The sequence below is a fragment of the Coenobita brevimanus genome, chromosome 101, assembly GCF_032717465.1.
Source record: "Coenobita brevimanus isolate Jiangsu-jjx chromosome 101, ASM3271746v2, whole genome shotgun sequence".
Classification (NCBI taxonomy): domain Eukaryota; kingdom Metazoa; phylum Arthropoda; class Malacostraca; order Decapoda; family Coenobitidae; genus Coenobita; species Coenobita brevimanus.
Genome location: NC_137054.1, coordinates 68,588,977 through 68,615,876, shown reverse-complemented (window position 1 = coordinate 68,615,876; position 26,900 = coordinate 68,588,977). Strand labels below are relative to the sequence as shown.

At 41.7% G+C, this 26,900-nt stretch overlaps 1 protein-coding gene across 1 annotated transcript in view; it reads right to left on the bottom strand.

Annotated features, from left to right (window-relative positions):
* btv (dynein cytoplasmic heavy chain beethoven) overlaps positions 1–26,900 on the bottom strand; it is a 228,401-nt gene that overhangs the window by 67,904 nt on the left and 133,597 nt on the right. The window contains exons 33-44 of the mRNA XM_080284359.1: positions 26,220–26,360; positions 22,439–22,590; positions 20,139–20,283; positions 19,135–19,266; positions 12,745–12,909; positions 9,763–9,903; positions 8,933–9,124; positions 7,394–7,507; positions 5,150–5,258; positions 4,600–4,742; positions 2,297–2,494; positions 295–509 (exon numbers count right to left, since the gene is read on the bottom strand). Of these exons, the coding sequence (XP_080140485.1) occupies positions 295–509; positions 2,297–2,494; positions 4,600–4,742; positions 5,150–5,258; positions 7,394–7,507; positions 8,933–9,124; positions 9,763–9,903; positions 12,745–12,909; positions 19,135–19,266; positions 20,139–20,283; positions 22,439–22,590; positions 26,220–26,360 (1,847 nt within the window). The remainder of the gene's footprint in view (positions 1–294; positions 510–2,296; positions 2,495–4,599; positions 4,743–5,149; positions 5,259–7,393; positions 7,508–8,932; positions 9,125–9,762; positions 9,904–12,744; positions 12,910–19,134; positions 19,267–20,138; positions 20,284–22,438; positions 22,591–26,219; positions 26,361–26,900) is intronic.

Sequence of the window (26,900 nt, the reverse complement as noted above, 5' to 3'; positions counted from 1 at the left end):
GTATATGACGGATGGAGTTAGTAGTTTAAGGAAGGGCAGCCTGATGGCCAAGGACAGGTTAACATGGAAATGATTCAACTGTCACCATCCTTTCCAGGAATAAAGCATCTGGCAATAGATGAACAGATCAACAAGAAAATATAATAGTTCAATGTACTTTCTATCATGCAATGCACCATCTTACAAACACTTCTTTACAAGACATTTATATTCAAGCCTATATTTACATTTCTAAGCACAGTACACCACACATATTTTCATATATCATACACAACAATATTATGAACAACTAACCTGTCAGCAATCTTCTGGTTCTCTATGAGTGTTTGGTCCTTCAGTGCTTCCATCTGCACCTTTTGATCATTAGCATTCTTCATGGTATCTGTGATCAGTTGAAGGGCACGGTTAGCCTCTCCCTGCTTTTCCCCTAGTACAGCTTCCTTTTTAGCTGCCTCTGCCTTCAGCTCGCTCACTACCTTACGAGCCTCATTCAGCTTGGCCACACCAGCCTGACAGACAATGTAAAAATGTTTAGTTCTCAATCAAGGTGGGTCTCATATACAGTGTCTGGAATGTGAGCAAATCAATAGGAAGCTACAGTAAATCCTAGATATCTCTGCATATGATACATAAGATATCAAGATAAATCACAAGGTCAAAAGGTGAGCTCCAACAAACCTGGTATCCACGATTATCTTAAAATGGTTGTGATGTTCATGCTTATTGTGTGTGTGTGTGTGTGTGTGTGTGTGTGTGTGTGTGTGTGTCTCCACGAATACAGCCCTGCAACCCACAATTTTAACGTGTCTGTATCACGATCCTCCACTGCGCCATCTCTCAAAGGCCTTGAGGGAAGTTGGTGGCAAACAGGTGATCAGTTGGCTATACATGACACACTACCCTCCATATGGATGGTATGGGTGTTTGTGCTGAAGTGATGAAATGGAAAGGTGTATTGTGCTGAGGAGGAGTGCTGGGCCTTAGGGAATGGGCTATAAACCATATGTTCAGGGCCATGCACATAAAAAAATAAAATAAAAATAAAAACATGCATCAAGTCGTAAAAACCATTCATCATTCTCCTTGAAAACTCTGTCATCTTGTGAGATGATGGAGAGAATCTTTGCCCCAATTAACTGGCCTTGGATCTTCCTTCTTCCAAAATGTGATCCTTCATAATGCCAGGTTCTTAACTTCAATGCACTCAGGCATTACACAGCATCATGATCTTTCAATACAGTTTCAGTTCTACCTGATTTTTGGCTGCAGACTAGCTTCTCTGGTCCTCAAGGTTGCATTCTAGCATGTCCCTATCACTTCTTGTTACAGAAAGTACTTAGCATTTTATTACCAGCTACAAAGGTTTCCCCTCCACGACAGATGAACTGAACTGAATAATGGATTCCTAGCACAAGGTATCAAAGACCATATACTAAATCAAAGCAAAGACACATGACCACCAATGGAACAGAAACAGGACAGGAGACACAGAAATGGTCTTGCTGTAGAAATGGTCCTGGGATTGAAATGGTTTTGGTGCTGAAGTGGTCTCGGTGCTGAAGTGATCTTGGTGTTGAAGTTGTCTTGGCATAGAAGTGGTGTTGGCACAGAAGTGGTGCTGGCATTGAAGTGGTATTGGCATTGAAGTGGTGCTGGCATAGACTCCATACACCTCAACAGGTTTTGTAAAGTAGCACAACTGTTAGGCTACTATTAACATAACTGTGATGGTGAAAGAAACTGTAGTGAGATATGTAAAACATTGCTCTGGGAGCTGATGGTGCCTAATTTGGTAACTGCAGTTTATATGGGGACACAAGAGCCATCTACTGAGTAACATGAAGAAAAGTTCCTTTCACCATCAGTGGAGCAAAAAATCCAGCATCTGGTGATACTTGCAGCAGGTTGTGACTTCTATCCCAGTTTGTACAATGCATTTCAAAATAAACAAATGAATGAATCAGTGAATGAAAGCATGGGTGATTTTTGCCTTTGGGGTGATGATAATTAATAAGGTTTGCATGTTTACTGAATGGGTGTATAGTATTTTTCTTTTGGCACTCTACTGGCAGACCTAGTTGTGTGTTTCTCTATACACTGTTAACAGATGTAGTTCTGTGTTCCTCGTTTTCTGTTTCTGAATCCTACCCATTCCACTTGGTGTCAGTGTTAGTGTCAGTGACAGTGGGTTTGGCAGTGGCCAGGTGGTGGCAGTGGTGGTGGTGGTGACGGTGGTGATATAATAATAATCTAATGGAGAACACTGTAGCCTGGCAGTAATTTCTAAACACCATACCTTTAAATGGTACTGACGCTGGATGACACCATCCTTCTTGGTGTTGAAGATTGTTTGATAAGAGTGGAGGAGTGCCAAGTAACGGCGTGGTGTGGAGAGATGCGATGGCAAACTTTCATGAATCTCAAGGAATGAGTTCAAAAATTCAGATTCATTCCCTGGATCTTTCTCACCATCTGTCAGAAGCATTTCTGGAATCTGTTATGGTGAAGACAAAACTCAATTACTTCTCTAAAATTTTATGACATACTGTACTAAAGTTTCACAGAATCCTATAAACATACAGCATACAGTAAAATCTCAATTATTCGGCAAAATTCAGCCAAGCCCTATGCCAAGTACAGTGAAAAGCCAGATACTGCACAGTACTCTCCATCAAGTGAACATCCAGTGTCAAGCCAGATGTTGCGCTACTATCCGTCTCCAACCTCTATCCTAAAAACTTTCCCATGAGTAAACAATGAAAACAAAGCATAATATACAACAGTAATACATCGATATACAATACCCCTTGATGCAATACCCCGGCTTAACAATGGGGGTAGGAATACCATCATACCCCGCCTAACGATGGCCAAACCACGGTTTAATGATGGGTTTTGATTTTTTTTTCTACTGCTTTTGATGATATTTTAGTCTAAAATTGTGTGTTTAGGTTGTTTTATAAACTGTTTTTATACTTAAAGTAATGTGTTTTAGTCATAGGTGGGGTGAGCATTGTCATTCTGGGGTACAGTTTACAAAGCTAGATTTTTTCCAGACTAATATTTGATGATTTTCAGATTTTATTTGTTAATTTTAGTGAGTTATTTACAGGTGTTAGGCTTAGGTTAGCTTCCCTGACAGCTGTTAGGCCATTTAGATTGGCTTTAAACTTGTTTTTGGGCTCATTTGGGTGGGTTTTGGGCCTGGTTTGGGGGGAAACCCATGGCTGATAAACACTCCACATTGCTTTATATGTTAAAAGTACCCCGATATACAATACCCCGCCTAATGATGGGGTTTTGCCTAACCAATTACATCGTTAAATAGGGGTATGCCTGTACAGTAATGATATAGAACAGTAATACTATATCTATCTATCAATCGATCTATCTATTTTATGCAAGAAAGAAGGAACCAAAGGCCAGGGGCCTGCAAGTTCCTCTCTCCAAGAAGAAAAACAAAAACAAGATAACAGAGAGCCAAATTCAAGATCCATTCATTTCAAGATGCCTGGACACACTGCATTTGAAAGACTGGAGATCATAGGCAGCAGGAAAAACAGACAGAGGGAGGCAGTTCAAAAGATGACCTGTTGCATATATAAAAGACTGAGAGTAGTGGTTAACTCTTGCATTTGAGAGTTGGACAGAAAAGAGATGAAAGTTTGTTGCTGGACGAGTGCTATGTACCCGCCGTAATGGTGGAAGAATGCAAGCAGACAGTTCGGAGAAGCAGTGACCAATGAAGTACACGATAGAAAAGAGATAAAGATGCAACAGTGGGGTGAAGAAACAGATGCTGAAGGGAGCCAGGAAGAGGAAGAGTGTTAATTAGAAAAAAAGCCTATGACTCCATCCTGTTAAGAATAGCTGTGTGTGGGGAGCCTTCCCACACATGAGAGTTGTACTCTACACAGGGGTGAATAAAACCAATATATAAAATCAACAACTGTGCAGGGATAAAGAAGGTACGGTGTCAGCTTAGCACACCCAATCTCTTAGAAGCAGGTATTATGAGAGAGGTAATATGTTCTTTCCAAGATAAATCCTGAAAGAATGAAACCCCAGGTATATTTAAAGATGATGTAGGATTGCACTGAATATTGTTAAAGATCAGACAGTACTCCTGTGGAAGATTTTGTCGGGTTTATAGATGTAAGAACAGAGTTTCCAATGCATTAAAAACAAAGATTACTGTGTGTGTGTGTGTGTGTGTGTGTGTGTGTGTGTGTGTGTGTGTGTGTGTGTGTTTGTGTGTGTGTTCTGGAGTGAAGGGAGTTATGTTGTGGTAATGTGAAAATGAGCACAATGCAGACAAAATTGCGTTTCACTCAATGCATCCTGGTGTAACAAGACGTGCTAACACAGTGATTCACTAGTATGTTTGTTTGCTCTTTGTAAATGGGGATGTGTTCAGTTTCGAAAGTTATGATAGTGTGGGTCATGGAGGTCCTTGTTTGTGATTTACTGATACTGTCGTTTTGTAGAGTCAAGAGTGATATGTGTAGTGACTGTTAGAGTGGGCATATGCCTGTAAATGAAAAAACTTCACTAAGAATTGTGGTATGAGATACACTGTTTGTACTAGGTGAAACAAACCTGGATCATTGTGTTGTGAGACCATGATTCCATCCACAGTACAGCACACTGCTTATATAGGGCAGGGTTGCTTTCACACTGAACAGAAAACTCCTGGTTGCTTGAGTCCATGATCAAAGCTATATGCAGGTTCTGCATTACACCTGCAAAAGTAAGATCATTAGTTTGTACAGAGTATCAACAAAATTTAAGTTATACATATTCTAGACTCCAAAGACCATTGTGTGGTAGGTGGGGGTGCTCACCATCCACTCATCTGATGTAGTGCTGCCCTCAGGTGTCTGCCCTTTCCTCTCCTCCATCCTTCTTTTCTTCCATCCTCTCCTGTCTTTCTTTCATTCATTCTTTCCTTGTCCTTCTGCCTACAGGTGACTTTACACTCCCTCTTGTGTCTTTCATTTCTTCATTCTTTCCTCTTCCTTCAGCCTATGGGTGACTCTACACTGAGTGACAAGCCAAATGATATTTGAAAAAGAACAAAAAAATTTGTCATATGTGAAACAAATGGTATAAACCTTCAATCTCTACTTCAAACAGAACAAAAACTCACGTGAAGCAAAGTAGGCATAGTGAGATCCTCGAAAGTCTTCATGTGCAGCCTGATCACGAAGGGGCATCAGTAATGGATCCAGTTCTTCTGGGGTGTACAGACCTGGAACCTGATCAGACAAAACAATATGTACATCTGTCATACAAAATACCAAATTAACCAAATGAAAAATACAAGCAATGCTGTTCCATTTTGCATGAAGAGTGATGTAATGGCTACCTCTTCTGCTGAAAGTCTGGTGAATAAATGATGACATGCAAAATTTATGAATGCTTCTGTTGTTGGTTCAGACTGATCGGCAAGGAGGTGATGGAGGTCATTCTTCATTATTCATCATCATCATCCAGACCTGCTTTCCCACCCACAAGGGCATAACTATTGATTTAAAGCACAAATAAATGTATCTGAATTGTAAATCAATATTCATACAAAACATAAGTCCATCAAGGCGAGTTCTCAAAAAGAAGCAAAACATTTATGATAAAGTTAACAAATTTTTGGTCTGAATCCTAAATTTATTTATTACTAGTCACACTGAACACAAATTTTTGACAAGATTTCAGATTACAGTATTAGGTGTGTATGAACCTATATCTATCTATATACTGTACCTAGGCTGCTTCCCCCCAAAATGGGGGGTAGCCAAGACAGGATGACACACTCCCAATAAACTCATCCATACATCCACTCACACACTTACTTGTACCTTGGCCTTAGGAGAAGTAATAGATCCTCACTGCACCACACCACACAAGGGTCAACTGCACAGTGCAGTCAGTAACATCCACAGCAGGGCCCGACAGCAGAGCTGGTTTCTCAATGCCACATCATAATGGACCCATCCCCTTACCTGCACCTGACCTGATCTGCTGATCAGACCAATGTGGGAGAATATCCCCAAGGGGCCACATCACCATTATTCATTGACAATTTCTCTCCAGTCATCCCTATCATGCAATGCCACTTTTCAGGACTCAACAGACATCCCTCTCACATCTAATTCTCTCTTCACATTGTCCATCCATCCTATCGCAACACTCTCTGCTCAACTCGATCAGCCATCTCTCGCATAACTCCAGCTCTCCTTTGCGCTTCACCATTTCTTACTCGATCCATATGTGTCATTCCACACATGCTCCTCAGACCCCTCATCTCCATTACAGTCAAGCTCTTCCTCTCTGCTACACCCATATTACATGTTTCAGCCCCATATAACACAGTCAGTAGCGCTACACCCTCATACAGCCTTCTCTTTACATCCATTCTAGGCGAATGATATCTAAACACTTCTTTCATTCCTACCAGCACCTTACCTACTTCACTCATTCTAAACTTCACCTCTACATCTATTCTTCCATCCACAGCCACATATGTCCCTAAATACTTAAAACACTCTACCTCCTCAAGCAACTCACCATTTAAAACTATATTCATCCTCTTACCATCTACCAACCTCGTACACTTCAGCACTTTACTCTTATTCTCATTTACTCTCAACTTCCTCCTTTCACACACCCTTCCAAGCTCCCTATCAACTGTCTCAATCTCTCCTCCGAATCAGCCACCAGTGCAGTATCATCTGCAAACAGCAGCTGCTTCAGATTCCACTCTCTACCATCGGCATTCACCAGACTCACTTCCCACTCTTACATACACTCTGCTATTTACACAAAAATTTTTAACCCCTTTTAACAACCTACCACCTAGTCCTTACAATCTCAAAACGGTCCACAAAGCCTCCCTATCAAGTACATTATACGCTTTCTCTAAATTCATGAACGTCCAAAACACATCCTTAACTTTTTGCCAAATACTTTTCATACACCTGTCTCACAGCAAACACCTAATCCATGCATCCCCTCCCTCTCCTATGATGATAAATCACCATCATCATCATCTTCATCATCATCCAGACCTTCTTTCGCACCCTAGGGCAGGGTGAGGCATAGCAACATCCACACAGCCCAAGTTTGCCCACTCCAATGGGCCACACTTTCATTCACTCATCATTCAAGCCCCTGGAATCATGGCTCTATATGATATGGTGAATTATAATGTTTTCCATTTAAAAGTGCTGATTTGGTGTCAATTTGGTGTCAATTCAGTAAATGACTGCCAATTTGGTATTTCGTCGCACCTCCATGGTAGTACTACTCTGGGATGATGGTAACCATCTGTCTCATACTTCCATATTCAAATTATGATAGTAAGGCAGGACAGAACAGCTGTAGAGTATCTGCTTACCTCACCAGCCATAAGGAGAGAGTTAACAGTCTCAAGGAAAGCTGAAGAGACAAGGTGGTGGTCTTCCAGCAACAGCAGTACTTGCTCTCCTTCCACCCCTGCTATCTGCATAACCTAAAAAATAAACATCATTGATACTGGTACCTACAAACTTAAAACTTCTGGTGCTGTACTCTATTCTGTCATCATTATCTTAACTTTACATCTAACTAAAGAATGGGCTGGGTAGCATTTAGGAGGACTGAAGGGGAACCTCCTGGAATGGATGAGAGACTTTTTGAGAGACAGACAAATGAGGACAGTAATAAAGGATAAGATGTCTGGATGGAGGGATGTAACAAGTGGAGTCCCACAGGGCTCGGTGTTGGCACCAGTAATGTTCCTGCTTTACGTAAATGATATGGTAGATGGAGTGAACAGTTATGCAAGTCTGTTTGCTGATGATGTAAAGATCTTGAGGAAGGTAGAGGTTGAGGAGGATTGTAAAATGCTGCAGGAGGACTGGATAGGATACACAAATGGAGCCGGACGTGAGAAATGAAATTCAATGCAAAGAAATGTAAAATACTGGAAATGGGTGAAAGTACCAAGAGGCCATCATTGAATTATTTGATGGGTAATGAACCAATCACAAAAACGAGAGAAGAGAAAGATTTGGGTGTGCTGGTCCAGGACAGTTTGTCACCTGAAAAACACATTAACAAGACAGTTAGAGAGACATATAAACTCCTGACTAATATAAGAGTAGCTTTTCATTATATGGATGAGGAGATGATGGAAAAAATGATGGTGGCCATGATTCGCCCCAGGTTAGAATATGCAGCAGTAGTGTGGTCCCCACACAAAAAGAAAGATATAAACAAGATTGAGAGAATACAAAGAACAGCAACCAACATGATCCCCAGTCTGTCAGATGTCGTACAAAGAGAGGGTGGAAAGCTGGAGTTGCCTTCCTTAGAGAAAGAAGAAAGAGAGGCGACATGATTGCAGTGTTCAGGAACATGATGGGAGTAGATAAAATTGACAAAGAAGATCTGTTTTTATGGGATAAGAGAGTAACAAGAGGACACGGGATGAAACTGAAGAAGCCAAGCTGCTTGAAGGATATCAAGAAATATAGTTTTCCTTATAGATGTATAGACCTGTGGAATAGCCTGGACAAAGAGATCGTCTAGTCTAAAAACTTAAACTAGTTTAAAGCTAAATTTGACTTATTGAGAAACGGAGACGGGACCCCACAAACGTAGCTCATTTCCTGTATATCACAATTCGGTAAATACAATTAGGTAGATACATCAACAGGGAGCATCAATATCATCCTATTAACCATATGAGAACTTGAAAGGCAATAATATCATGAAAAATTCTGTTGGCTCAACTCCATAACAGGCATGGAGTATATAAAAATATCATCATAATCATCTGGACCTCCTTTCCCACCCTAGGGCAGGGTGAGGAGTATATAAAAACATGTGTAGATTTTGTATAATGACTTCCACCAGAGAATGGGTGTAGCAGTGATCAGAAAAAAGAACATACCTGTTTGAGATCATTCTTGAAGTTTTTGATACTATATCCAAGAGGAACAGCAGGTGAGATGAGCCTCATGCCATGGAGATGAGCAATTAATGACACTGCAGTCCTACGCCCTACACCTGATCGTCCAGCAAGCAGTAATGACCCACCAGGTGAGGTCAGGATACGATCCACACGAGCCATACTTTCCAGGACCTGACAAATATATATATATATCATTAATATCTATACAGTTCACTGTCATAAGCACTACCATCTTATCCCATTTTCACATTACTGCAAAAAAAAAGGTGAGGGGGGGCACTAGGATTTTAAAGATTACACCATTCATAGGCATGGATTTGGGGATGAGGATGTGAGGAGCATGTGATTCACATGAGACCTACTTCACCAGTGTGATGGTAAGGGCTGCAGTTCTGGTGCCGGGGCTGACCAGGTTGACAGGTGTAAGAATGACTGCAATAAGATCATTGTCCCTCAATAATGCAGTAATGCAGGGACAAAGGCATTTCTAGACCAGGATCCTTGAAGGGAACGACAATAAAAAGAAGTCTGAACATTTCTAGACCAGGATCCTTGAAGGGCATGACAATAAAAAGAAGCCTGAACTGAGTATTGACATATCAATGCCAGCTAAGTGTTACAGAAGTCAGAGTGTTTGATGTAATGAAAATTAGAGTAAATGGATTATAGCTCATATCTTACCCCAAGCTGAAGTACTAGCATGATGAGATGCAAGCAACATAACTGAGAAGCAGACATATAGAAGACTTCAACTGGTACCCTGCTATCTTAAATCTCTGTACAGTGCATGCAGAAGGGTTGTCACATACCTCAGTGAAGATGAGAAGGTCCAGTTCCTGCTTCTCCCTGCTGTACTGTGTAACACACTGTTCTACCACCTTCTGCCAGCTCTCTTCATCCATGTGCCCTAACTGATGACCATGAGGTGGCAGTGGTGTTCCAGGGGCAACCTGCATACATACACGTACACTTATACATATGAATGTACACAGTAAAAATCTGTAACATATAATACAATACTGTGATATAAAGTAAAGGTACAGAATGTGAATCATGGGGTGGGACCTGTTGATTAAAACATTGTATTTAAATGCAGTGCATACTCCACCAGTCATATCGGCAAGCTTTTAATAAAGCCATGTATTTAATGGCCTCATGGAATATAGTGCCTGTGAAAGCAATATACAAGAGTCTCTCTGTATTCATGGGACTTATGTAACAGACACCACCACAAATGGTAAAATGTACAAATGACTGGTAGCCCCCCATAATGGTCCCTGCACTTGTAATTTAACTATATGGTTAAATAAAACCCCTTTGTAGTGCTCCAAATCACCATCAGACATCAGATTCTACCTGTTCAATCTGTATAGTCTTATATCATCTCACATATTCTTTATATGACAGGTTTTCAGTAAAATCTTCAGTCTGCGAGCCCTTGGAATGTAGAACCTTAGAGCTGCTACCCTTGCTAAGTGCCACCCCATGGCTTTGGGTGATCAGACTTGATCAGCAGAGAAAACTTTCAATTTAAAGAAATTGGCTGCTAGGTGTTAGGTTTGTGTGACCCTCCTGGGTGTTCACAGTCCCAGGCAGTATAGCATTCAACACATCCATTTCCACCAAGTGTTCATGAATACAAAGACATTCTATGCAAGCTATCCTGGAAAGTTCACTTAGAGCAGACATTTTACTGTATTTTACAATGATTTAGTGTATTTTCTCTGGAAGATGTCTCCTCTCCTCCTTGGACTCCTGGTATCTTCCAAGGATGACCATGCATGTGTTGCCTGTCAGACATCATCCAGTTGCCTTTCAGATTCAGCTAGTCAGACTGTAATCACCAGTGCTCTCAAAGTTAGATCAACTTACCAGTGCTATGATAATGTATGTGGGTTGTGTTAGTTTACCAGTGTTGTGATAGTGGTCATGTGTGTTTTGTGTCAGTGCTATAACACTGTTACCTGTGCTTAGTTTAGTGTTAGCAAGTGTTGTGAGTGTTTACCTATGTGTGATAATATTACCAGTGTTGATACTGCTTTGTGTCGGTGTTTTAAGTGCGAGAAAGTTATTTACAATGGCTTCTTCTCTCGTGATGGATGTCACTTCTGCACTGTCTCAGAAGCAATACCTTGAGATGAAGATAAGTTTCTCATACTACAGCAGGAAATCCATACCCTCAACTGAGAAAAGGCTGAGTTGAGGAAGCTGTTGCAGGAGTTGCTGGAGAAAAGAAAGAGACGAAGGCTGAGGGTCTGACACTTGTTCACAGAGATAAAACCAAGTTCACTTTAAGAAACAAATTGTTGTTTTTGCTTAACCCTGGTGTATCTGGTTCAGCTGGCCCACTGACCACAGTCAAGTGACTCCTTATGTGGGGCCATCAAACAGGTACAGCACAATATGTACACTGTGCAGGGAAATGGTGTTTGTTGTGGTAGGCAGCACCTCACAAGGATTGGACCAGGGTATCTTCCCATTGCAAGGTGCAGGGAACTACAGAATGAGATTTGGCTCCACTAGACAGAGAACACTGCAGGATGACATCATGAGACCCCATGAGTGATGCCAGAAGTGGTTTCTTCAGGTTAACAAAGAAAAATGCAAAGGTAATATACACAGGGAGGTGAAACCCCAGCCATGAATACATCATGGGTTCCACTCCCCTAGCCACTACTGAGGAGGAGAAAGACTTGGATGTCTATATCACCCATGACTTGAAACCGCAGCTGCCAGTGCATACTCCATGGTAGGTCTGCTTGAGAAAACCTTCACATGCATGGATGCATACATGTTTTCATCACTATATAAAACCTTGGTGTGTGGTAGATGGGGGCACTCACCATCCACTCACTCAATGTGGTGCTGCTCTCGGGTGTCCGCCCTCTCCTCTCCTCCATCCATCTTTCTCTCCATCCTCTTTTGTCTTTCTTTCCTTCATTCTTTCTTCGTCCTTCCGCCTATGGGTGACTTTACACTCCCTTTTCTGTCTTTCTTTCCTTCATTCTTTCCTCTTCCTTCTGTCTGTGGGTGACTCTACAATGAGTGACAAGCCAAATGGTTTCCTGTACACCTGGAAACCATTTATTACACTGGGTGGTAACCATATAACCAAATTTTGGCGCCTGGTGGTTTACTGGGTAATTAGGGCACTCCAATTGGATTAAGCCAGTGAAGGTTTATACCCAACGGGTGGTTGGTGTTTGTTGCTCACGTAATGTCACTCAGGGATGAGTGAGGCTGGTCACTCTCATCTTAAATGTCAGGACCAACTTGTCTAGCCCCAGGCTCCTACGCTCCTCATGGGGCAACGTAGGATTGGATGATGATGATGATGATGTGAGGAAACTGCAGTACTAAGAAGATGAACAATAACCCTCAGGGCACTACATTCCACAGGGTTGCATAAAATACTATATTACTTTTCATAAAGGGAACAAGGTACCGTATTATAGACAACTGAGGAAGGTTATTATACCTTGTGAGGCATTGTAATTGGAGGTAAATGGTGATGCATCAACTCCTCAGCTTAATAAGTCTAAGATGATTCCTCCTATCACCACCTCTAATGCCTGCACAGTGACATAAAATGCTTAACAGTTTCATCTTATAGGTTTCTCCAAAAGCAGAAAGCAAAGTATGATAATAAAGGTACTGTATTAAAGTAGTCATTAGTAAACCTAGGCTAACGACAAATAATCTTAATTTGATTCTAAATCTCTTTCAAAACCTTAATGTAGCATAATTATTAAATGACACAAAACTACAAAAGATGAATTAGCATATCTTACATTAGGCAAGGCAGCAGTGACAAAGTAAGTGCCAGTGAGATGGTCACGCAAGTCCACACCCCAGTCAGACTGAATGCTTGACAATATTGCCGTATCAAACTTCTCCACATCCTCATCTTCAACTAACTTGTCACGGAAGAGGCGGCAAGCTTCGTACAGCCAAATCTGAAAAACAACATTACAAGAGTTACTGAGCATAAGACAAAAGTATAATAATCTCTTGGTTATCAGACATAACTGGTACTGCACCTAGTGCATGATAACAATATTGTGCAATAACAAAAGCACAGAATGTATGGGATTTATCCTAATTGGTACTGGGCACCCCACTTTAAACCAATATTCCTCCCTTTTACAATAATTTACATCCACTAAATAGAGTACAAACATACTGTTATGGTAAATATCAGAATATGGATGAAAAGGGCACGATAAGGAAGAAACATGTTCATTCATTCATTCATCATCCAATCCTATGTTGCCCCATGAGAAACGCAGGAGCCCGGAGCTAGGCAAGTTGGTCCTGATATTTAAGATGAGAATGACCAGCCTCACTCATCCCTGAGAGGCATTACATGAGCCATAAACCCCAACCATCCCTTGGCTATAAACCTTCACCGGTTCAATCTGACTGGAGCACCGAAATTACCAACTAAACCACCGAGCACCAAAATCTGGTTATATGATTACCACCCAGCATAGTAAATGGTATCCTGGTGTACAGGACACCATTTGGCTTTTCACTCAGTGTAGTCACCCACAGGCAGAAGGAGGAGGAAAGAATGAAGGAAAGACAGAAGAGGAAGGAAGGAAGAGAGGAAAGGGCAGAGGGCAGACACCCAAAGCAGCACTACATCAAGTGAGTGGATGGTGAGCACCCCCTCCGACCATGGTACATGTTTCTTCCAATCCTTCAACAAACCTCCCTCTGTTAAAGAACATTTTATCATCTCATAGATTGGTTAAACTAACTCTTTTGCACATTTCTTAAATTACCAAAACAGAAATGTTGTCAGGTCTACGGCTTTGGTTACATCCACATTTTGCATTAACTCCTTTCATCAGGTTCAAATTTAACCTTGTCTATTTTATTTACCACATTCTCATGATTTATTCCTGATCTCTGACAATCCTCTCCCTTTACAAATACTGTCATGAATTTCTCATTCATAATCTCACACAAGTCTTCTTCTCTTTCATGTTCTTTATCATCATCTTTTATTCTTACAATTCTATCTTAATTTTCATCTTATTGTTTACAGTACTGTATATACCTGTAAAACAATTTTGGACCACTTCCACTTATCCACTACAGTCCTCCCTCATATAACATGGGTTATCAACAAATGGGTTTGCGGACGGCTAGTGCCCCTACCCATAAAACAACTAACTCAAAGACAAATGGCCACCCATTTCGGGACTGTGGCATCTGTCTATAGACAGACAGATAAACTTTTAAGTGTACCTGTCATCTTACTGTGCAAGCCATTAATTCTCCTTGTACATCAACTGATGGAAGAAAGAGAAGCTTTCAAAAATCATAACAATTATTAAAGATACACAGCTATATCACAAAAAACAGAACTAAGAGGAAGGGTGACGACTTTGTATTTGGTCGCCTTACTAGGAAAAGACATGGATAATAAAGAAGGCTAATGAGCAGTTTTTGAATTACTGTAATTCAATAGCCTCTGAAAATGAATTGCAGTAACCCTTGTACTATCCGGACGCCCACTATCCGGACTCCCTACTTACCGGACATTTTGGGCCCAGGCCTTTGGAACCCCCCCACCCCCCCCAAAAAATGATATTTTTCTTCAACTGTACTTTGAATTGGTGCACAGCACCAACCAGCTATGTTTACGCTCGCTGCTTGCCTCCCCCAACCCTCCCGGCCTCCCCAGTTACCACCTAACTACTGTTCTGACTAGAAGCTCACTCAGTGGATGCCGCACGTGCTTGTTTTTGTGAATAAACAGTGAATAATCTGCAATACCTCGCCATTAGACCCCATGGGAATTTACAGTGTTGTGTAGTGTTATGAAATTAGAATTCAGAGTGCAAAGATTAAGTACAGAGTGTAAACTGGCAGTTGAAACTGGTGTGGTGCAATCAAGAACAGTATGTGGAGTGTTAAACAATTATAACTCATAGTGCAAAGGGTTAAGTGCAGCACAACACTGGATTACTGTACGTGCTTCAAGAGCATTTTCACCAATGCCAGAGCTTTAGAGGAGGTGGATTAACCTTCATAACGAACGGCCACGGACGTGTTGTAAGTACCCTGTACACTGCTAAATATTTTCCATACTCACTACTAATTCCTCATTCTCTGACTCCTTTTCATTTACTTTATACCTTCTGCCCCTTATTTGTGTGAATAGGGTCCTACATAGGTGCTATGCATGTCCAGTAGAGAGTTATGTAGGTGGTTTTCTGAGTTAGGCTGGGTTAGGGTCCATAAGTACCAGTCCAGGGGACAAGGGCCCATTATCCAGACGGACCCACTTTCCAGACATGCCTTTGGCTCTATTACATTGGATAGTGGAGGGATTACTGTATCACTTGCAACCCCTTCAGAATGGTTAATATTCTCAAATGTTTGCTAAAGACAGATGGTGCAAGCTCAAATCTTGTACTGTACTGCTTCAGTAAACACACATGGACTTTTCTCATATTCAGCACTGTCCCTCTAATGCACATGTGTGCATCTCTTGGTTACATGGTAATGTCTTAAATTTACAAAATGTAAAATTTCAAATAATACAAGGACTGTCAGTACAAAGATGGATGTTAATAATGAATAACAAGTAAGTCTCAAAAATACTGTATATAAGTTATTGGCTACAATGTCCATAGACCAAACAGAATTTATGCAAGGCAAAGTTGTGAAAGGTTGACATTTAAGTGGAGAGTCTGTGATGGCAAATCATAAACTCATACAAATTAAGATCATTCATATTTATTAAAATTTTCCTTAGTAGTATCTTAGCAGTTTCAATAATATATGCCATTACAGTCAACCCTCGCATGTTGCAGATTCACAAATCGTGGTTTCGCAAATTCGTAGAATTTTCTGGGAATTTATTTCGAAATTGCCCACGAAGATAGTTCCTGTTTTTCCCACAGCATCAAATGTTCCCAGAGATTCATAAGTGATTTTTTGCATGCTTTTAGTGGGAAAAATTGTCCTATACAATTGTACTGTACATACAGTACTGTATTGTACAGTTACTGTACTACAGGCATGTGCTGGTAAACACAGGGCAGCAGAAGCATTTGGTATTTCACCACTCAAATCTCCTGCCATTCTCTCTAGGTACTGCAAAATGCTGTAGTACAAGCCTCCTGCTTTACTCTTGCAGTGAGGGCTTGCTTATGACTGGCTCATAGGGAAAATGTCTGCCTGTGCATCACCTTTCTCTCTATCCTATCAGTCAGATATGGAGGGGACTGAGGCATACCCTGTCGCATTCATTCCCTCTGTTCTCTCATGGGTTGAGTATCCGCATGTGTTCAGCGTGTGCGTTCAATGTCTGTGTTTACTTTGTGCTACTCTAATATTCACTAACCCTCTGAAAATATGGGTCTTAAGCATGCTGCTCAAGGTGCACTGGCTAATATGACCAAATGAAGGAAGACAGTGATGTCCCTCAACAATAAAGTGAAGTTGTTTGGCATGAGGGGAAGTCGTTTGCATCTGTGGGCAAGCACTTTTGTGTGAATGAGAGTACAGTGTGCTATATAACGAAAAATGAGAAGGCCATTCATGATGCTGTTGCTGCTAGTGTAAGTGGTAGTGCTAAAGTAGCAACAACTGTGCATAACAAGACCACAGTCCACATGGAATCAGCCTTATTTGTGTGGATGGGGACTGCCACAGGAAGAATGTGGCACTGGATAACAACATGATCCGCGAGAAAGCATGGAGCTTTCATGCACGTTTTTCTCAGGAAAAACCTCAGCCTAGCACCTCCTCTGAAGACGCCGCAGCCAGTACCAGAGTTTCAGGCAAGCAAGGGGTGGTTTGACCACTTCAAGAAGCAGTACTCACTGAGAACCATGTGACTGTCTGGTAAGGCTGCATCCGCAGATCATGTGGCAGCCAAGGATTACCCGCCAGCACTCAGAGAGAAGATAGAGTAGGGAGGTTACAGGCCTGAGCAAGTACAGTATTAAATGCCAATGAAACAGAAATGCTTTAGAAGAAAATGCCTACCAGGACCTACATCATGCAGCAGGAAGAACGAGCCCTGGGATTAAAGGCCGCGAAGGACCGTGTCACCTTCCTGATGTGCTGCAACGCGGCTGGCCAAATGATCAAACCTGGGCTCGTTTACATGGCTGCAAATCCTCGGGAACTGTGCAACAGGAGCAAGAACATGTTGCCAGTGTATTGGATGCACAACAAAAAGCCCTGGATCACTAAAAAACGCTCAGAGATTCATATGTGCTTTTCCCCGGGGTCAGGAGGTACCTCAACGATCCTGGTCTTGAATTCAAGGTCATGCTCATCTTTGACAACGCCGGTGGGCACCTCAATGATCTGCAGGGTGACAATGTCCAGATTGAATTTCTTCCTCCCAACACCACCTCCCTCATCCAGCCCCTGGACCAGGATGTAATCTGGGCCTTCAAAATCATTTACACCCACAGATCCCTGCAACACCCTGTCGAGTCGATGTACAGAAATGAAGATTTTGATCTGTGGCAGTACTGGCAGGACTTCACCACTGCCAGTGCCCTCACAATCATTCAGGAAGCCCTTTTAGACCTGAAGAAGGAGACTGTGAATGCCTGCTGGAAGAAAATCTGGCCAGAGTGTGTTCACAGCTACAAGGGTCTTTCTCCTAGTAAAATCCAGACTGTGGCAGTAAGCAAGGCTGTGGCACTGGTGCGACTCCTGAGCAGTGATGGGTTCGACGACATGAGGGAGGATGAGGTGGATGAGTTCATCGATGCTCATTCTACACCACTCACTGACGACGACTTGGAGGAGCTCACCAAGTCCACAAGTGAGGAGGAAGAAGACACTGCTGATGTGGCTCAGGAGCAACAGGGTCTAAAGTTAGAAAATATCTCAACAATTGTAAGGTTAATCAAAGAGACCCCGAGTTAGCCTATTCATGTGACCATTCCATGATGAGGATACTCAAGTTCAGGCAGGCACTGGAATCTGCTGTATTTCCATACAAGACCTGCTTCACAATATGAAGAGCTGAGGCAGCAGTTGCCCATCACAATGTTCTCTAAAATGGAGCCACATGTACCTCCTGAACAGCCACCTGCAGAATTGGAGCTGCCTCCTCCACCTTCCACCCTAGCCACCCCTGATGATCCACCCCCACCTTGTCCTTCTCCAGAGCTCAACTAGGGCTCATCCTGCCATGCAGTACAGAACATTCGTCATTCATCATCCATCATGTACTGCACAGCAAACTCTCCTCCTCCTCATCATCATCATCATCACGGGTGAATACCCCCAACAATACAGTACACTATACTGTACTGTACCCAGAATTGCTCATGTATATTCATGTAATGACTTTCTAGGATGTGTTATTTGGCATAAAATGCATTTACAGGTGTTACAGTGGTTTGCAGGTAATAGGAATAGTTAAAACATTTAAATAAATGGCCTCTGTGGTAGGTTTCTGATGTTCGGGGAAATTAATATTCGCTGTGTTCTGGTACAAAACCCCCGCGAATATTGAAACCTGACAACTATATTTTACAGTTCAGCACTGGAGTAAAAATAATCCACAACTCTACAAGTAGAGTAACCAGCAGACGACTGGTGAAGAACTGAGTTGGGAATGACTCAATACTCTGAAAGTCTCCCATTACAAGATCATTACTGGACATTAATATGAATACCATTCTTCCATACTTACATAACCACTGATTATCACAACCTAGTAGTTTAAGAGACAACATGCAGACAATGAATTTTCAGTGAGCTGCCTGATCTCTATTTTAGCTGACTGAACAACAAGACATATCAGTGATGCTATAATCCAGGACTGAGTCTCAACTCCTTCACTGCAATGACATTTAGTTTATTTCTGCTACCTCCACATAACTTTATTTATCTTATGAATGATCTCTTGTACTGAAGAGATTAATGAAGTTTTTATATAACCCTGCTGGTTAAAAAAGTCTATCATATGGTGAATAAAACTGTTCATTAGGAACAAGACTATAGTACACATGCATCAAATTATAAAAGTGGTTATGAAACCAATGACTGCAGGGCAGGGCTAAAAGAATTAAAACAGATTCATTAATTCCTTACAGGAAACTGATATCATAATCATATGTTAACATTTATACAACTACTTGATACTAATACAAGCAGTAATGACTACACTTCACTACTAAAGGAGATACCTCAAGTAATGGTTGGAGTGTAGTATGATCTGAAGGAAGGCTGTATCGTAGCAGACCAAGCACCCAGCGAGTTAAATCCCGTGGAGTGAACAAGTAGTGGCTGTAATCATCCACGCTGAATGCCTCACGCATCTGATATAAAAGCATAATGTAAATGATGTTTATTAAATTTTTACTTTTTTAAACGAAAGAAGCAATGGAAAACATAGTCTACACTTTCTTAACATCATCATCATCATCCTGACCTCTTTTTCTCACCACAGTTGGGGTGAGGTAGAGCCCACTAAGCAAGAAAAATGAAAAACATAACAGATTGGTAACTAATCAACATCAAGTCTAGTGGAATGGGCCATACATTCATTCACTAAATACTCAAGCCCCTTGCATCCTGACTATGCCTCAAAGACCAAAGGAACTTCATGTACTTTTTTTAAACTTTACAGATGCATTTCACATTACCAATCACAGACAGTTAATTTAATGCGCAGTGATCATCCAGGCTCTCCAGCTGTCCCTAGCCTCTGGGGGTACCCTTGGCAATGATTCAGACCAGCCTTGGACAAACTTCAGGTAGGTGGCAGAGGTGTTTTTTGGGCCTTCTAGGTTTTGCAGCTGAGGGCACCCTCCCTAACCCCAATGAACACACGTTATATCAACTTCACTATATGATAAATCATTATGCGATTGGTTTTCACTTGATGCGGCCCTACTGTACAGTGACACCTAACTGTATATCTCTCATGCACCCACTTCTCACAAACATACATAGGCTTTGCCCTTCTGAAGTGCACATTTTTCTAAAATTTGAACACAGCTTTATCCTGAGTAGTTCAAATTTTAGACGGCTGACTAATACAATCTAGAAAATCTGCTAACGTAGAAAGGTCTTCTTTCTAATTAGTCCAGTTAAGAGAAATTTTGCTGAATGAGACACAACTTATTCTAGCCATGAAAGATATGAAAACTTATGTCTTTTTTTCCTGTAGTCTGAGTTGTTAACTTACCTGGTGATAAGCATTGACCATGGAAGTTGCAAGCTGCTGTGCTTTGGTAGGAGTAGACCAGGCAGGATGATCTGGACACACACCAGCCAGTACTGATTTTAGGTATACACTATACACACTAACCAGCTGCTCACGTTCAGGATACCTGTACAACAGCAAAACAAGGCATTTTCATTATCCAAACCTGCAGAATCAAGATACAGGAACAGGGATGTACAATAGCACCAGGAAACCATTTACTACACTGGGTAGTAACCATATGATCAAATTATGGTACCTGGTGTTTTAGTGGGTAATTAAGGCACTCCAATAGGATTGAGCCTGTGTAGGTTTATATCCAAGGGGCGAATGGGTTTACTGTTCATGTACTGCCACTCAGGGATGAGTGAGGCTGGTCACTCTCATCTTAAATATCAGGACCAACTTGCCTAGCCCTGGGTTCCTACGCTCCTCATAGGGCAACATAGGATTAGATGATGGATGGATATTTTCTTTGCAATAATAAAATATGCCTTGTAATACACCCATTCATCCATAATCCAATCCTATTTCACCCCATGAGGAGAGTAGGAGCCCTGGGCTAGGCAAGTTGGTCCTGGCATTTAAGATGAGAGAGACCAGCCTCACTCATCCCTGAGTGGCATTACATGAGCAATAAACCCCAACCATCCCTTGGATATAAACCTGCACCGGCTCAATCTGACTGGAGCACCTGAATTACCCACTAAACCACCAGGTGCTGTAATTTGGTTATATGGTTACCACCCAGCATAGTAAATGGTGTCCTAGTGTACAGGAAACCATTTGGCTTGTTGCTCAGTGTACAGTCACCCATAGGTAGAAGGAAGAGGAAAGAATGATGGAAAAAAAGACAAAAGAGGGAGTGTAGAGTCACCCGAAGGCATAAGGAAGAGGAATGAATGATGGAATGCAAGACAGAAGAGGATGGAAGGAAAGAAAATGAAAAAAGGAAGAGAGGAAAGGGTAGTCACAGGAGAGGAGCACTACATTGAGTGAGTGGATGGTGAGTGTCCCCACCTACCACTATTATTATCTGTCTATCTATCTATCTATTGCCAGACACCTTAATCCCGTAAGGGGTGGCCACAAACAAATCGCCTCCATGTCGCCCTGTCCTCTGCTATTTCATTGCCCTGCTCCCAGTTCACACCCCCCTCTCTCATATACCTCTCCACACCATCCCTTCATCTCATCCTTGGCCTCCTCTTCCCTCTCCCACCTCACTCACATACACTCTCCTTGTCAATCTCTCACTCTTCATCCTCTCCACATGGCCAAACCACCTTAATGTGTTTCTCCTAACGCTTCCCATCACATCCACATCTACACCACAATGCTCCTTCACTTCCTCATTTGTCAGTCTGTCTCTCCATGTGACTCCACATGGTCCTCTCAAATAACTCATTTCCACTGCTCTCACTCTTGACTTCTGACCCTCCAACAAGGTCCAAGCTTCACTTCCATACGTTAGAGTTGGTATCACAATACTGTTATGTAGTAGATTTTCACTTCCATGCTCACTTCCCTGTTTTTTATCATAGCTTTCAGGGAACCAGCAATCTTTCTTCCCTGTTGTACCCTTTCAAGTACTTCGCCCTCTAAACTTGCACCCTTACTCGTCACACTACCCAAGTACTTAAATGCACTCACATTTTTCATTTCCTCCACATCCAACCTCACTGTACTATTAATATTATTACTATTATTATTATTATTATCATGATTATAAAGAAGCGTTGTGGTGTGGATGTGGATGTGATAGGAAGAGTTATGAGGAACACACTGAGGCCACGTGGAGAGGATGGAGGGTGAAAGACTGACGAAGAGAGTGTATGTGAGTGAGGTGGAGGGGGGAAGAGGGAGGGGGAGGCCGAGGATGAGATGGAGGGATGGGGTGGAGAGGTATATGAGAGAGGGGGGTGTGAGTTGGGAACAGGGCAGTGAAATGGCGGGGGACAGGGCGACTTGGAGGCGATTTGTTTGTGGCCACCCCAAACGGGATTGAGGCGTCTGGCAATAAATAGATAGATTATTATCAATATTTTCCATGCATTGTCCATGGCTTTCTCATAGGTCAGACTACTGGGTTTTCTGGACTACTGGTTGCAGCACTAAAGAAATTTTACTGAATTATTTTGAAAGTACCTGCTGACACAAACAAGTTTTAATAATAAAGGAAATGATAAAGTATCCTCATGGGGCAATGTAGGATTGGATGATGGATGGATGGATGGATAAAATATTATTCCTAAAACCAGCCTTCAGATAAGGACACTAACCCAACAGATGCAATGCGAACAACGGATGTGAAACGTGTGGACAGTTTGTGGCGTCCCAGTGCTGAACCACCTGTCATGGAGGCCACCACTTGTACCCCTTCCAGTCCCACCCATTCCAGGTTGCTGTCATAGAAACCTTTGTATGTTACCACCTGAAGAAAAAAAAGAGACAAAAGACAGTAGTTAATTACAGTGAACTTTTTTTTTTTCCACTGCCAAAAAGGTACCATACTTTGCCATATGAGGAATACAACTAAACAGCCAACAAACAAAATAAATTTGCTCCAACTGCAACTGCCAAGAACAAGACGAAAATGCCATCTTAACATTGTTAAGCCATGCAGATGTATGCTTTTACTTGCATATGTTGTAATCTTTTATACATACACACACACACACACATATAGATAGATAGATAGATAGATAGACAGATATAGATATAGATATACTGTGTATATATATATATATATATATATATATATATATACATGAAGCCTCTGTGGTACAGTGATAGAGTGTGCGTTTCATACAAGGGTGAACCAGGGTTCGTGCCCCTCCAGGGTAATAAACTTTGGGAGTGTTCACCCACCTACATACTGCACTGGCGGACACAAGGGGTGGTGTAGTTGAACCAGTGTCACGTACTATAAAGTATGCTTGCACCAAGTTGGCTTGCGCAGGCCGATTACACTTGGTTCACAGACTACACACACATCCAGAGCCACTCCAGCACTACAATTACACTTACAAGCACTTCTCACCCTACATACAATCTCTACCAGACAGCCTAAGCCACTTGGTAGAGATACAATGGCTGTATCATCCCGACTTCAGTCGGGATAGGCCGGTACTGCAGTGGATACTCATATGGCTGATATATATATATATATATATATATATATATATATATATATATATATATATATATATATATATATATATATATATATATATATATATATATATATATATATATATATATATATATATATATATATATATATAAATCTATATATATATATGCATATGTATATATATATATATATATATATATATATATATATATATATATATATATATATATATATACAGTGCTCGTCAGAAGTATGGAGCGCCCTGCATCCCTCCTGAGAAACAAACCTTTCAACATTGAAAAAACATATAAATAATGCATTTTATTTACCTTTAGTGCTTCGTAGGGTAGCCTTTACGTTTCTTCACGGACCTGAGACGTCTTGGAAGTGAAAGGGCGAGGCTCCTGAGGTGCTGGAGCGGTATTTTGTCCCAGGAGTCACGAATGGCGGCTTCCAGCTTAGGCAGAGAGCTCACGTCCTTCCCTTGGAGACTCTTCTTTACGAGGTACCAGAGGTTTTCAATCGGGTTGAGGTCTGGGCTATTTCCTGGCCAGTCTGTCATGAATGATACCTCGCAGTCACGAAGCCAATTGGTGACCGATTTGGCCTTGTGAGCAGGTGCACTGTCCTGTTGAAACACTCGTGCACCTGTTAGCTCGAAGGAGTCTGGTAAATGATCACACAGAAGCTCCAGGTAAACATCCTGATTCACTCTGAGGTTCTTGGGAAGTACAACAAGCTTCCCCAAACCCTTCCCTGAGAAACAACCCCATACCATGAGTGAATCAGGATGTTTAACTGTGCTTTCTACATGCCGTGGGTCAAGTGGGTCACTACCTTTGCGTGCTCCTCTGTTACAGGTAACACTAAACGTTGCCTCATCAGACCACAACACTGACAACCATTGCTCCTCACCCCAGTTTAGATATTTATTAGCAAAGGCAAGCCTACGAATTCTCTGGCTGCTAGAGAGAAGAGGCTTTTTCACAGGCCTGTGACTTGTGTAACCAAGCTCATGCACCCTACGAGACACTGTTCTCACTGACACCTCACCAAACACTTCTGGGTTGCTCTCCTTAATTTTCCTTGCACTCACACGAGGATTAAACTCCACTGCACGTTTTAAAACATTAACAGACCTTGGGGAAGTTTTCCTAGGCCTACCAGACCTCGGTTTCTTTGTGGGAACTTCACCACTGTTTTCCTCCCGAAACCGCGCACACCAACGACGCACTGTCGATCGTCCCACACCAACCAATTCACTAATTTCCTTTGTCTGGTGGCCTGCCTCCTTTAGAGCAATGATCTGGGATATGATTTCACTCGATAGTTCACGGGTAGGTGCCATAACAAAGTTTTAAAGGCCAAAACACTGCGGGACACTCGGTAAAAAATGGCGCAATTTGAGAGGGACACTCGGCGGAGTTCCTCTCTCTCAGGCAGCCCGTGGGCGACTGAGGCGGGAACCAACCAGCGTGTCGGAAGGCCTCAGGCTACCGTGACGTCATGCTCGGAGCTCAAACTTGTGGCTCAATTCTTACCCCCCAAAAGGGGTGATTCTTTTTGGGCCATAAGTATTGCGCGCCCGGCGGACAACGCTGAATACTTCTGACGAGTACTGTATATATATATATATATATCCAATCCCACACTGCCCCATGAGGAGTGTAGGAACCCAGGGCTAGGCAGCTGGTCCTGACATTTAAGATGAGAGTGACCAGCCTCACTCATCCCTGAGTGGCATTACGTGAGCAATCAACCCCAACCATCCCATGGATATAAACCTATACAGGCTCAGCCCAATTGGAGTGCAATAATTACCCACTAAATCACCAGGCGCCAAAATCTGGTTACATGGTTACCACCCATCGTAGTAAATGGCTTCCTGGTGTACAGGAAACCATTTGGCTTGTCACTCAGTGTAGAGTCACCCACAGGCAGAAGGAAGAGGAAAGAATGAAGGAATGAAAGACAGAAGAGGGAGTGTAAAGTTACCTGTAGGCAGAAGGACAAGGAAAGAATGAAGGAAAGGAAGACAGAAGAGGATGGAAGGAAAGAAGGATGGAGGAGAGAAAGGGTAGACACCCGAGAGCAGCATTACATCAAGTGAGTGGATTGTGAGTGCCCCCACCTACCACAAATATATATATATATATATATATATATATATATATATATATATGAAAACACCAAAAATATTTCTGCCAGGTGAGAATAAAGCACCATTTTTTTTTTTTCTCAGCTACAAGGTCAGTCATGGCAGGTCATACATTTTTGAAGCTCATGAAAACTGTCTTCCAGTGTTACCATTCATTTTCCAAAATAGCCAAATATAGCCAAAAAGGTCCAAAAATATAATCTTGTTCCCTCAGACATGTTCCATACCTGTGGTGTGAACCAGCTTACTAGTCTAGGATGATTCATCATCATTTCTAATGCCTGTATGATGTTGTAATATGAAAGAAGTCACTTCCTTGGGTGACTTCAAAAGGAGAGAGTACAGAAAGTGAGAACAATGAGTTAGGGCTACACTGGATGAACTCTGGAAGCGGGTATGAACTAACAGACATACAGGTTGAATATAATTTTCCAAATTAGGAAATATTCATTAAATAAAACATACAGTACCCAAGTAATGAAAAATGTCAGCCTCTCTTAATCCATCTCCATTCACTATGACATACAAGTAAGTGGATCCATCCACTCTTCATTCAAACTTGTACTGATCCATCAGGAGCACAGAGGTCCCAAGCTAGGCTATTTAGACCATACAATTAAGGTAAGGGTAACCTATCAAAAGTCACGGCATTACATGACCAATAACCTCCAAACAACCCATGGACTTTAACTCTTTATGAACCACATCTAATTTATACAACTAATGAACATACGTAGCACCAGCTCATCAACTATTGGCATATTATTACCTGCTGGAGGAAAGTGATTAGCTGACAGGTGCCCCATTTGTCAGGCTTGGGGAGATTCAGGTCCTTCAGGTAAACAATTAGCCTCTCACAGTCCTTGGGTCGATACACTCGTCCAGTATTGGTTGATATCACCATGCACATCTGCTGGGCATTTAGGATCAGAGACAATGTTCCAAAAGAGACTAATCAACATCTCTCATTATTCTATATGTCCAAACTCATGTTCACACACCAAATGAGTACTGTAAAGGCAGCCCTCTGCTTAGGTACATTTGAGTTAAAATTTTTTTATAGCTACTGCATAAGCAAACATTAACACAGCACACATATTTATATACCAGGTTTTAGAATAAAATCCTCTATTTGTGAGCCTTATGGATGTAGTGCCTCGACAGCTACAAATTCCATGGCATGAAAAGGGAATCGTAGCTATCAAAGCACTACATTTCATCAGGTCTCACTAATCAAATATGCATTATTTGGAGCAATCCAGTTTTTAACACCTGTTTTTCAAAGAGGAACTTTATCAGTTTCCAGGGTAATTCTGCTCTTCACATGGAATACACAGTATAAGCCGGTTGCATTATCTGCACTTAAATGGTTCCTGATCCCTACCATGAAAACACTGACTTGCAAAACTTGAACTCATGAACTTGTGGAAAAAATTCAACTGGTTCTGTA